This window comes from Pseudoliparis swirei, chromosome 9 (genome assembly GCF_029220125.1).
Source record: "Pseudoliparis swirei isolate HS2019 ecotype Mariana Trench chromosome 9, NWPU_hadal_v1, whole genome shotgun sequence".
NCBI classification, from domain to species: Eukaryota; Metazoa; Chordata; class Actinopteri; order Perciformes; family Liparidae; genus Pseudoliparis; species Pseudoliparis swirei.
In genome coordinates this window covers 16,914,248-16,928,316 of record NC_079396.1, presented here as the reverse complement: position 1 = coordinate 16,928,316, position 14,069 = coordinate 16,914,248, and the positions used below count along the sequence as shown (strand labels likewise).

The following is a 14,069-nucleotide window of genomic DNA, read 5'->3' as shown; positions in this document are numbered from 1 at the left end:
ACATGCTTTTTTCTTGTTCTCTATGTATCCTCGTCTGGCCTTGGAGACCCTCCTCAGGGACAGGACGCCTTTTTGAGAAGTAGGCTACATCATTTTCTGAGGATTGGTCACCTCTCCTGTCTTCTCACATCTTCTTAATTCCCTCGTGTCCTTGTCAGACATGTTTAAACAGATACAAGCAAGGTAACAGGGCGACTATTTGCTGTTGTGCAACAATATTTTATATTTCATTGGTTGTTTTGGACTCTTGAGATGAAAAGGGGAACTGTGGGATGAGGTAGTAGTTTGTATAGTTTTAAGATCACACCAGATCTGGGAGATAACTATACAACCTACTGTCTTTCTCACGGCAACCTCAACCCTCACCTGCACGATGGAGACCACCAGCATATCCTCATCTCGCCTTCGGTTGCCACGGTGACTTAAGCCTCTGTTGCCATTGGTGACCAACAGTGCTCCCAAATTACATCATGAACATTCAATTAATTTAGCTTGTTATATTCTGCATATTGCTGTCCTTGTTTGCCCCCGAAAACGACGTCTGTCTCATGAATTCAGTATTTCTGTTACTTAGGTGATCCACCCATAGAAGGAGAATCATGAGCTGTTTGACATTAAATATTTAGATATTTGTAAATCCTTAAATTCTTTTCATTGTTACTGTTTTAAATGTGCAGCTCAAATGTAGAGGTTGGAACAAATCAAAGTCTGCCACTTTGGGGCGATATTCCGAGGTCCCATGGCGGATGTGTAGCTGTGCTGTGGTGAGGTAGTAAATTGTGTTGTTGTGGGGTGTGGGATATTGCAACCCCTATTTTGGAGATGCAACTATACAACTTACTGCCTTTCACAGCGTGGCAGCATAATGCACTGTGTTCCAGCGTGTGTGCAGGCAAGAACATCCGTCAAACTTTTAAGATAGTAAATGGTTAGATCATCTGCAGAAAGTGTGTAAAACATGACTAGTTTGTCATTAAAGTTGAAACTGGAAATTCTTTTGCAAGGATTTTGTTAATTGATTCACTATATATATATATATATATTTTTTTAATGCACTGGTTTAGTATTATTTTCCAAGTATTTTCTGCTTTGTACTGTGTTCATTTTATCTAAATTAGGGCTGCAACTAACTAATTTATTATTGGATTAATAGGCACATTATTTTTGTTCAGTTTTAAAATAATATATATAGAAAATTGTAAAAATGCTTATAACCACAGGTTAATTATATTCTTTTATTCCAGACTCGAGTCCATAAAGCAACAAACACAACAATATATACAATACGAGGACACGGGTACACTCAGTGCAGTTAAAAAGTCACTTGAGGTTAAAAAAAAACCATTCAAACACTTATTCCAATGTTTCCAGAAACAAGAAACACTGTTGGAGCTATTTAATTTGTCATTTGTATATAGGTTTTATTGTAAAGTAATTTTGATTATTTATTGCTTATTTAGGTTATATTTTGATATGTTAGTTGTAGTTTAGTTTAATATATTTAGTTTTAGGTTCACTGATTGGGTAACACTGGGCACCTGTGGTTATATGTAGAGGTGGGTAGGCACAGGACCAGCATGCACCAGGGCGGCCAATGGTTTTTTACCACAGCACAGAGAGGAAATGTCAGCAAATTCTTTGTTCTTTTTGTTGATTTCGGAAATAAATTATCAGAATAATAACATACGGAAATGGACATTGCTTTCTTTTGCCTGCGTCAACTCCGAAAACCCACGGTGCATGCATGATTTATAGTTTTGTTTGATTTTGAAGGACAAATGGCCACTACACATACCTTGCATCACTGTTGGCTCAGTTCAGGCTTTTAATTGCATTTAAATCGACATTTAAATGTATATATAAAATTCCTCAACACATCATGTAAAGTGGGAACATTATGAGTCACAAACATCTGACTTGCACTTGTCTATCTGGGAAGCTTGAGAAAGATTCTTAAAGCATTAAATGCCACCTCAACACTATATTGTTGCTTTACTATAACTTCTCCACAGGTGGGCTGTATAGAGAGGAGTACAGTAGTCTGCATATAGTAGAGTACAGTAGTTTGTATAGACAGGAGTACAGTTGGCTCTAAACAGCATTTTAACATGTGCTGTACACATGAAATGTACGTGCCAGTGTGTTGGCTTGTGCATAAAGTTTGCAACACTTCCGCTGCACATCGTCAGTATCACTGAGGTCGTTCATGAGGATGTGACCCATATATAACTTGGGGGAAATTTACAAGCTACCCAACTATAACTATATGAAGCAATTCATATCAGCTCCCCATTTACAAGCATTAACATAAAAGTGACAATGCAACAGTTCTAATTCAGTAATATTTATTTTATTATGAGTACTTTTACTTTACAGATCTATTGGCTTTATTATGGACCCCTGACCTCGTAGACATGTACGGTTACATTACCGTTTTTTAAATGCGGATTTTTGTTGCACACTCCAGTCCAGCTGGTGGCGGCAACGCGTCTCCTAAACCGCTTAAACAACCCCGATTAAACACCAACGAAGAAGAAGAAGACGCCCGTCTGTCCATAAACCAACATGGCGAATATTCGGTGTGTCAAGGTGAGGAAAGAAAAGAATAAATGTTCACAACAGGACTTACTGCGAGAGAACAGGATGCGTTACACTCCTGTTAGTTATGCGTGTTCATTCTTTTCCCTGTTAATTAGTTTTTCTCGTAAGTTTCATCGCCTAGCCAACACGGGATCAATGAGTCCTGCCGCGTGTTTGTTCCCCTTTGTCTTCTCGGTAACGATGACCTTTGAGACCGAGTTTAAAGGGTCATTCCACCCAAAGAACCCGCATTATGTCGCTGGTCCCTGACATTGGGGCTAACTGGCCTTGCAGATACTTTAGTAAAGTAACCAACTACATATTCTCAAGTGCTCCATGTATGTACACATTCGAGCTACTTTGACTTAACTTGTGAGTATTTCTTCTTAAAGCTACTTTATACTCATCCTCCACTGGTTACATCTTAGAGGCACACATTCTACGTTTTACTGCACTAACGTTACATGTGTAGTTAGTTACAGTGTGTCGTTACTTTTCAGATTATGTCTTTCATCCCCTTCTGTTCAGTAAAAACCGGTTTCTCTTGAGTCAGCTCGACAATGCATCGTCACACATCTGAACACATGGTTGTTTATTCTGAGTTAATGAGAAGTTGAGTTTTGAGAAACACGTGATTCTCATGGAAGGACAAACAAGTGTTGTTTACAGTCAGTACTACTCCCCATAATGAAGAGCGTGATCTTGAGATATAACGTGTTGGGTACATTTCCTTTCACATTAAATATGTTCAGAGCTGTACTTTGAACTCAGTATCATGGATCAGGTGTTTACTAGCTGACATACTACTTCTTCACTGCCTCTGCTGGCTGCACATCTGTTGTGACTCAATGGCAGGACTGTTCCTGTGCATCCTTTTGCATTTTCTTGCAAATGCAATAGTGAGCCGTTCCTATACAACCAGCTCCATAACGCGACCAGAGGTCTGAAACGCTACATTTAGGATAAAGGTTGAAAGACAAGCTAAATATTAAAGTGAGCGCACTGAGCTGTGTTGTCACTACCAGCCGAGGTCTGGTGAGGAGCGACTGAGAAGTCAGCAGGCACTAAAATATGTTTTTACCACATCAACCTTGAATCCATAATTGGGCACCGAAAATATAATGCACAATGTGAGAGACATGTTTATTTTACAATCGTATTAATCTTTATTTCCTAAATGATTCCTCTGCTTTTAAATTAATCAGCAGTTTTGATCTTTCTTTGATCCGTTTCTCTCAGTAACGCATGTTTTTGTTCCCTCTTTTATTTTAGGGAATGGTTGGCTTGGTGACGGGGGGTGCGTCTGGTTTGGGCCGGGCCACTGTGGAGCGTCTGATCCAGAACGGAGCGTCGGCTGTTATCCTGGACCTGCCCTCCTCTGATGGACCGGCTCTGGCAGCCAGTCTGGGGGACCGCTGTGCCTTCGCTCCGGCAGATGTGAGTCCATAAACTCACAACGCTCCAGCACTCGTGCAAAAACAATAGGCATGTACATTAGTTAAAAAGTAATAATTGGCTGTTAGTTGCGTCTTGCCGTATTATTTTAATAGTTAAAACAGTATAATTATAACACCATTGAATTGTTTGCTTGTAATCTCTTCGGTAGTGAAATAACTTGGATCCAGTGCGGTTAAGGTGGACTCTGCCACTGGCAATAAAAACTACTTTATAAGGATAATAACGTTTTTATGGAAACATCACATCTGGAAACATGTGAAAATGTGTAATTGAACTTGTAACTATAAGAGAAACTAAAGGCAGATCAAGGCTGTAATTGATTGATTTCAGCTCAGCAGATGGCACTCGCACATACAACATAATGACGAACATGTGGTACATGTTGACCACCCACTTTATTTATGCCAGGCTTTTCTTTGCAAATTGAACCAACTAACTGGTTTCCATGTATTTACACATGTATGCGTGGTGATATTTATCTTGCAGCCTTCTCGTTTCTCAGGTGACGTCTGAAGCAGAGGTGCAGGCGGCCGTGTCCCTGGCCAGAGAGAAGTTTGGGAAGCTGGACTTGGCAGTTAATTGTGCCGGCATTGCTGTCGCCGTTAAAACGTACAACTTTAAGAAGAACCTAGCTCACAGCCTGGAGGACTTCCAGCGCGTGATCAATGTAAGGATGACACGCAATGAGCGAAACCATCAGTAGAACAAAGAATCCCAGTTGCAGCTGTGTGACAGTTCCAGTGGAGGAACTAAGTTACTCAAGATCTGGACTTAGGAACACATTGAAAGTACTTGTACTTTATTGATAATTAGATTTTACTCAACTTTATTCTTCTTCTAAATCAATAAAATGTATGATATTTTTACTGCACAACATTTGTTACTTTTCAGATTGTATTTTTCAACCTCTTCCTGTCCTAAACTGAAGGATAACATGTTCCCCTTTGTGTGGAGAAAACTATCTTATTTATTAAGCTAAATAAACTATTTTAAAAATCCCACTTGTTCAGTCGGAAAAAGTAGCGACACATCTGAGCTCATGTAAAGTTTACGTTTTAGAGATGTGTGGTTCTGGCAGGAAGCGACTCCACAAACATGATGATCTTATTGACCGTGATGCAACACTGCAGATGTAACGACCCAACAGTATCTAAAGGAGTTACAATGATCATAACTGTAAACATCTACAGCAGTTGAATGCAACATACACATTATACATCAGTGATATTAATCCAGAAACATCATATATGATGGTAAAAAAAAAGATGAACTGCACACTGAGTACTTTTTCATAGAGTACATTTAGCTGATAACACTTCCATACATTTACTGATTTGAATGCATGGTGGTTACTTTGAGTATGTTCACGGTGCTTTTACTTCTAAACGGACCCTTTCACCATGAGACCTTTCTTTGTGTGTTTTCTGCAGGTGAACATCGCAGGAACCTTTAATGTGATTCGTCTAGCTGTGGGCGAGATGGGGAAGAACGAGCCCGATGCAGATGGACACAGAGGCTGCATCATCAACACCGCCAGCGTGGCCGCCTTTGATGGACAGGTCACTTGAAACGAACTAAAAAGCTTTAAAGGTGCGACTGAGTGGTCGCTCCATGTCTCAACTCTCTTTTGTGCTCCCTTGTTCCTCTCCAGGTCGGCCAGGCGGCATATTCGGCCTCTAAAGGCGGTATCGTTGGAATGACCCTCCCCATTGCACGAGATCTGGCTCCCATGGGCATCCGAGTCATCACCATCGCACCAGGTCAGTGTGGGAAGTGAAAGGAGCAGCAGCGTTGTGTCGAAGACACGATGCTGCTGCTGTGAGCTGAGGCGGCATCGCTCCACACGTTTCTGTCTTGCACCGAGATGCGAGACCGGAGACGCAACGTGTACCTACCTGTGTGTTTCACGAGCTGATTTTAAACCAATCAAAAGCTAAATCATCATCGTTGTCATATCATTGTCACACTAATCGCTGGTGGGTTCCAGGATGACACAGTTTGTCCAGCGTCGCCTCTTCACGCTCCGCGGGGACTGTCCAGGGGGGATTTGTCCTCGGTGTATAAATCTTAAATGTTGTCTCTCTTTATTCCCGTAGGTCTGTTCTCCACCCCCCTCCTGGCCGGCCTCCCAGAGAAGGTGCGATCCTTTCTCGCCCGACAGGTGCCCTTCCCCTCTCGCCTGGGAGACCCCGCGGAGTTTGCCCACCTGGTGATATCGCTGGCTGAGAACCCCATGATTAACGGCGAGGTCATCAGACTGGACGGAGCCATTCGCATGCAGCCCTGAGACCGATGGCGTGTGTCCACGTTTACTAAAGGTGTTGATCGCCACCTTCGTCGATTTAAGAGAACATTGTGTGTGTGTGTGTGTGTGTGTGTGTGTGTGTGTGGCTGCCTGGTGCAATAATGTTGGAGAAAGCTGCATACAGTGTGAGAGAGTTTAACATGTCTGCACATCATTCAGAGCAATGCAGTCATTTGTGCACTCGACTTTGGTTGTTTTGTAAAGTAATCTAGATTATAATAAACCTCCAGATGGGTTTGAATATCTTTTATGCTTTTTTTTGTCTCGAATTTTATTTTATTACATTTTGAAAAGAAATATGAACTTTCACCTCATCCTATTCTTTTCTTAATTTTCTTACTTTCTTTTTTTCTTACTTTCCTCTGATCCATTTGTTCCGTTTCTTGGCGCCAGTACACCAAAGCATCAAATCAGCATTGTTGAATCTTACTTCAATAAATCGTACACGCTTAGTTACAGAACTCATAAAGACATGGAGTCAGACGATATTACACACCTGCTTTATTCATCAACAATTCCAATGCCATCGTAGACATGAGAAAAAAGTTACGACTACCAAAAATAACAGCAACGATAGATATAATGGAATAATAATACAAGCAGTAATAGTATGTCAATGCTAATAGCAATGTAACTCATAATACTATTAATAAATCATCAAGGTGACGTGATATGTTGCAGCAAGCGGTCCCGTTTACCATCTTGAGCTGTTCCAGACTCTCACACTCAATCATTTCCCAGCTCAGTTAAATCCCTGAGGGTTCAGCGCTTATGGCTTTATTAAAGAAATATTAGGCTCCTTCAGGATGAACTTCGCCTCGCCTGGAAAGTGGACGAGAGCAGGCGGCGGCATCAGGGGCGTTGACCAAAGAACTGCGGTCAAGTCAGACTGTTTGCAGCCGCCTTTAAGGAATACACATGAAGTCAAAGAAACAGTTACATCCCGTTAGATCTCATCTTTAGGATGTGTTCAATAATGTGCGTGTATCTGCAACGTGTGCTGTCCTTCGTTCTTTTTATGGCTGCCTGTGAAACACATTCGTTTGGATGTGTGTTATATGAAAAAGCTTTATTATTATCAACCACACAATATATGTCTTTAGATTAAACCTGAGCCGAGCAGCCAATAATATCACTACCACACAGAAAAATAGGGATTTTAAAATGTGGTGTTTGTTGTCAAATCTAAGAGCCAATCAGCTCTCTGATGTGGTGACAGCCAGGTGTTTCCCATCATGCATTGGGTCATGCAGTTGCTGGAGAGCAGAACTTCAACATCAGTGATGGAATGTAGCTTGTATAATTTCGAGGGACTTAACCTTCCATGTTATGGTACTTTATACTTCTACTCAAATGTATTGTAAAGCTTGAGTGACTTTGTTGAAGTGATGCACATCCTGATGCGCCACTAATTATAGTCTAACAGTGGTGAAAGGTACATTCACTCAAATACTGTAGCCTACAACAGGCTTAAGTATACATTTGAGGTACTTGTGCTTTATTTAAGTATTTTTTATTTTCTGCTATATTTTACAAGCAATTAACACGCGGCACACACTCCATTTACACAGCGCTGTTTGACTGGGAATGAGTAGGGTTGCCTGGTTATTGGCTGGGGGGTGGGGGGGGGGGTCCATATGCTCTTTGCAGATCAGAAGAGTCCCGAATATGGCAAAGAAAGAAGAAGAGAAAATACAGGCAGAGGGCGGGGTCGTGGTTCATAAAATATGATTGGGAGCAATTATTTTTGTATCGATCGATTCATTGTTTTTATTTGTTAAAGTTGCTGCATATTGTGCCTTTTAAAAAGAGATTTTTAGACAAAAACATGACATGACTGCATCAAGATACAAACACAGTTATATTATACATTCATATATACACTTACAGTTAATTGACTGTCGTGGAAAAAAAGAAGGAGGAAGGATGTCAAGTAGAGAGTGATGTGGAGGAGGAGGGGCTTCATCATTCAGAGAAGTACTTCCTGGTTTGACTGCAGGCTGACGAGGTGCGTTGAACCATCAGAGCCTCAAACATGAACATTCCTCACACTTTGATCTTCTTTTATTTCAGTGAGTACGATGATTTTCTATTTCTATCATTCTCTTTTTCACGATGTTTTTTCTTTCAGTCGGTCAGTTAAACTTGGAAGTCGATGAGAAACAGTTTCATTACATCTCGTATCAGAACAGAAAGAATAACCTTCTAGATTGGACAAATTCAATTCTGAAAAATAGTATTGTTCATGTCTAAACGTGAAGAACACAATAAAAGATATAATTTCATTACTAAAGTTAGAATTTAAAGAAAAAAATAATATGAGTCACCATACACAAAAGTTTGTATAACAAATATAGAGTTAATTGTTTGAGTTATGAAGGAGAGTAAGACCATAAAGGTGTATACTTATTTAATTTAATTCTTGATTCAAAATGTATTTTCTTAAAGTCACCAGTGCTTTTAATGATGGTGGAGGTGGAGCTAATTTTGACTACTTTATGTATTGCTGCATATCTTGTGGATTTCCTCCTGGAGATCAAAACCTTTCATTATAATCTATAATAAAACTATTATTGTCATTGATTATATTTTTTATTTTTTATTTATGTCTGCAGCGTAACTAAAGATATGAAATAAATGTAGTGGCATAGAAACATAAAGTAGCAGAGAATAGAAATGAAATATCTCAAAACTGCACTTAAGTGCAGTACTTGGGTAAATGTACTTAGTTACTTTCCATCAGTCACCAGCCACCTCCCTTTACATGACATCATTAAAAATATATTTTTAATCAAGAATTAAATAAGTATACACCTTTATGGTCTTAGTTCTCCCCCATAACTCAAACAATTAACTCAATATGTGTTATACAAACTTCTGTGACTGTTGACTCAAATTATTATTTAAAAAAAATTCTAAATACGTAATTAAATTATATATTTTATTGGGTTCCTCACATTTCGACATAAACAATACTGTTTTTCAGAATATCTTTTTTAAATGTTTCTGTGACGACTCTCGGGCCATCACCCGTGGGTTTTCCCCCAAAGCACCAAGGATTACCAGACACCAAGGTTCTGTTTGTAACATTTCTATTATTTGTCACAGCAGACCGCAACACTGCGCCTCTGCTCACTCCTTCCTCCCCTCCACTCTCACCTGAGCCCTTTTATGAGGGCGGCCTCGGCTGCTGACTGATTGCCAATCACCAGCAGCCGAGGCCAAATTGGAGACAGCTGCCACATGTCCCCACCACCCGATATAGACGGGGCTCCATCCGGCCTAACCTACTCCCCCTCCCCCCCATGAGAGCTTGGGCGGAGGAGGGGGCTCTGGGGAATCGGGCTCAGGAGGAGGGGGCTCTGGGGTCGGCCGGGATGGGGGGACGGGGAACAGGGAACAGGGACCGGCCGGGATGGAGACGGGGCAGGGGTAACTGGTGCCGCCGACAGGACCCGGGATCAGGGGTCGGCAGCGCCACAGTTTCCAATCTAAAAGGTTATTCTTTTTGTTTGGAAATCTGCCACTTTAATCTGCTAAATGTATGACTTTGTTCTTTGAGGGTTTTTTTCTGAATATTGCCCCATAATCTGTCAAATTAATATTGTTTTTTTGTTTTGCGACAGACGTCGTAATAAAGTTCGACAATTTTGATGCTTAAAATCTTGGTTGAAAGAATCCATATAAAATGTTTGTTGTATTGAATTGTTACACCTCAGTCACGAACCAGTTGGTAGTTCATCCCAGTAAAGCAAGTCCAGATAATAATAACTATTGATTGATCATCCCTTCACCAGCACTGTGGGCCAGAAACTCTGGTCTCCTCAATGCCAAGATCCTCATCGCTGAAGGAAAGGAAGGAGGAAACATCACAGTTGGATGCATCTTTAATTTCTCTGGAAAATGGAAGATCTTCTGCAAGGGAAAATGTATAGAAGGAAAAGTTCTCATTGTAACACATGAAGTCACAGCTCAGAGCGGCAGATACAGCATTGCATATAAAGAAGGAACGTTTCCAGTATCTCCTACAGTTCTGAATGTGAGCATCACAAAGCTGAGGAAGTCTGATGCAGGGAAGTACAAGTGTGGTTTGCAGAGAACTTTTACACTTTATCCATCAAACCAGGAGATTGAGATCAGAGTTGAAGACGGTGAGTTTCTCCTGAGAGAATCAACTTTCCATTGACAGCTGCTGATGTTTCAAACAACTCAATGTGTGTTGTCTAACAATTATATTTAGAGCTGCATATTGACATCATTTAAAACCAGCAGTTTAACTGTTAAATATCTAATAAACTCAGATTGACCCAGACTCCAGCTGGTTTGAATATTGTTGCACCAAACACATTGATTACCTTTTTGCATTTCGCTGTACGATTAGAAATGCATTGATTTAGTCGCAGAGAATCTGTATTATCGAAGTGAAATATTACCACAGATTTAGTTTTATCCGTACAATTCATATTTAATTGTGTAGTTGTATGTTCATAGTTTTTTTGTGTGTCTCTCAGCTCCAATCTCTTCAAAGGCAGCCTCGACTCTTCAACCTTTTTCAGCATCAGTCCCCTCCGCCTCCACACTGACGACACAGAGTTTGAGCTCCGGTCCAGGAGGCTCTACACCTTCATCCGCCTCCCCACAAGGTACCGAGCAGTCCCAAAAGCAACAGGCGGCACCAGATGGAACCTTTTTTTGCTATAAAATATTCATTGAATTATTGAATGAATCAGTTACTGTTATTATTCCCAGATGTATTGCATCATAAAGTGTAAAACAAACTTGTTCTTCTGCTTGAACCACCACAGCTCCACTGGTGTATGTGGGTCTGTGTCTGGCCGTCATGATTGGCGTGTTAATAGCAGCTGTGCTGATTTTCTGCAGGAAGAGAGCCACTGTACCCAAAGGTTAGGCAACAGGAAACACACACACACACGCACACACACACGCACACACACACACGCAACATAAAGACACCTGCATATCTAGAACAGAACATTTAGCTTCTAAAGTAAAGTTCACAGGGACTTCAGAAGTGTTTCAGACATTTTGACATTTTACATTTTGAAAAGCTAAATCCTGCTAGATGTTCCTCGATTACGTAACGCACTATATCATGAAAGAACTACTTACATTCTGAATAACATATATCAATGTTGTCAAGCTGAAGTTAATAGATGAGCTTTGTTGTTTGCTATTCAAACTGCTATTGTCACGTAAAGTAACTTTTTGTAAAAGCTTTTTTAAACCTTGTCCCTCCTGATGCGTTTCAGAACCTCCTGTGGAAACTGAGTACGCTAACGACACAGAGGTGAGTTTAAGTACATCCGGGACATCACAGCATCCTTCATGTTCGTGACACCTGCTCGTATTAAGACGAACCCCTCTCCTCCTCCTTCAGGCCAACGGGGTGTGTGAGGAGGTCAGAGAGGAGGACCGACGGAGAGCTTCTCCTCCTGCAGAAGTGTTTCCAGTTTACGCTTCCGTCAAACACACCAAACCAAACCGAGACGACGGCACAGACGAGGACAGCCGGGCCGCTGCGGCCGCTTCTCACAGGACAGTAAGTTTCCACTGCGGATGGATTTAGTTTTTGGGCTTAGAGAACATCTCACGGCGACATCCACGAAAACAACTTGACAAGGAAATGCTGCGATCTTCACACATTTCACAAAAGCGATTTCTTCTTTAACCAAAGCCCCCAAAAATATTTTGTTTTGTTTTGGTCCAAATCAAAATGTTAGTTCATTGTACAGCCAAGGACATATTTCTGCAGTGGCATATTAGACAGAAGAGTGTAAACAAGTCCCTTGTTGTGACTTTACATCAGTTTGTTTCAGATTTAATAGAATTCCAGGTTTCTACTTCGGTTAAAATATTAATATCAATACAGTTGGAGAAGTAACTGCATCCCTGTCTCTTGCTTTATCAAGAAAGAAAATTAATTCAAGAAACAGGAACATATAAACAAAATATAACAAAATACAGACATCTGGAGATAAAACCCTGTGAACACTTTACATCACAAGTTTTCAATTATAATTCAACACGCACGCGTTAGAGATCATTTCCTGACGTCACATTAATGTCTCTAAGATTTAGTCCATCTATATTTAATTAACCTCGCAGTCGTATTAACGTCATTTAAAATATAGAACGTTCAATTGAACGAGATCTCAACGATATTTATTACCACTATTAGTGACCCCTATTAGTGACCCCTGTTAGTGATCACTATTAGTGACCCCTGTTAGTGACCCCTATTAGTGACCCCTGTTAGTGATCACTATTAGTGACCCCTGTTAGTGACCACTATTAGTGACCCCTGTTAGTGATCACTATTAGTGACCCCTGTTAGTGACCACTATTAGTGACCCCTGTTAGTGACCCCTTGTGTACATGATATGAGGCAGCACACGCGCACGTGTGACAAAACAGCCTCAGTGATGAACTTTGACCTCTCTTTGTTTTCTTGCAGATTGAAGATGCTTCGAATAAACGAATCTACTCGAACGTAGATTGTGCCGACGGGCCAGCCGCCTCGCTCACCAGCGCCCCCTGTGGTGATGCAGATACCACAGTCTACTCCGTGCTGCAGGTAGAAGAGCGCTCGTACGGCCGCCACGCCGAAGACACGTCACCTCCCGTGTACTCCAGTGTCTCCTTCCACCAGCCGTAGCTGAGACGCTGTCTCCGTCACATCCTCCGTCACATCCTCCGTCAGGGTCCACCAGGGACACAAAGGGGGCTGAATGAGTAACATTCACGCCACGATCTGTGAGAGCTTACGTTATTTTGAGATTTGTTTTGTGTGTGAACTGTTAGTTTTACAGTGTGATTGAAAATGTGACACCTAACAGCAATGTTGGGAACAAAGTTGATAGACTTAGGTTCGAGAAGATGAGATATTTCTCTAAGCTGACATTTTTTTCCCTCTCTTTTTCTCTCTCTCTCGCTATATGTATATGTGTATACATATATATATATATAAATATAATACTGTATTTTTTTTATTTCTAGAATTGTTTTTATTTAGGGGATCTATTTGACATGAGAACAATGGCCTGTGAAAATATTACTTTTTATATTTGAATTATTAAAATTATTGAAATTTAAATCATAGCTTAAGGTAGTATTAAGATAATACTAAAACAGTCCACATGACACTTCTTTCCGGCTGAGGATGAGTCGAGTGAACACTCAACAGAGCCCATTTGTGGTAAAGAAATATATATTACTCAGAAATAATAAAATAAATTTCCTTTAATTCCTTTTTCTTGGGAAAAGACCTTTACGTTATAGATATGGGAGGACATGTCTTCAGGGATTGTATTGTAGCATTTCTTACAACATGACTTCTGTCACCCTCTTGTCATTCTTTATATCACATAAAAAATAAACTGTTTTCTTGACAAAATTAAAACAAATGTGTCGTGTTTACAGAATGTTATGGAATCAATTGTCATGAGTTTTTATCACACTAGAGCATAAACAGTCTTTTTTCTTTTTTAAAGAAATTGATGAGTATTTGCAGCTGGTTAAACTGTCAGATTTATACACGATTTGACAAAAACCCCAAAAAACATATAGGACTCAGTAATGGACAAACATAGTTAATACAAGTTTGAGCAGTGCAGACACTATATTACAAAATAAATGACATTAATGTCATTTTAAGTTGCAACCAAGTGTAACTTTAATGTAAAATGTCATGAACTGGACATGTGAT

The 14,069-nt window shown here is 40.4% G+C and overlaps 2 protein-coding genes across 2 annotated transcripts; both read left to right on the top strand.

Annotated features, from left to right (window-relative positions):
• The first annotated feature begins 2,524 nt into the window (after positions 1-2,524).
• Positions 2,525-6,387, top strand: hsd17b10 (hydroxysteroid (17-beta) dehydrogenase 10). Its single transcript, XM_056423650.1, has 6 exons — positions 2,525-2,589; positions 3,853-4,017; positions 4,541-4,705; positions 5,469-5,597; positions 5,690-5,798; positions 6,135-6,387. The coding sequence occupies exons 1-6, from the start codon at positions 2,566-2,568 to the stop codon at positions 6,323-6,325; spliced, it is 783 nt and encodes a 260-aa protein (XP_056279625.1). The 5' UTR covers positions 2,525-2,565; the 3' UTR covers positions 6,326-6,387.
• A 3,333-nt stretch (positions 6,388-9,720) lies between these two features.
• On the top strand, positions 9,721-13,743 carry LOC130200056 (uncharacterized). The gene is made up of 7 exons (XM_056424006.1): positions 9,721-9,841; positions 10,141-10,494; positions 10,855-10,986; positions 11,149-11,247; positions 11,614-11,651; positions 11,742-11,903; positions 12,819-13,743. Exons 1-7 carry the CDS (start codon positions 9,721-9,723, stop codon positions 13,017-13,019), a joined length of 1,107 nt encoding a protein of 368 aa, XP_056279981.1. The 3' UTR covers positions 13,020-13,743.
• Positions 13,744-14,069: the final 326 nt, after the last annotated feature.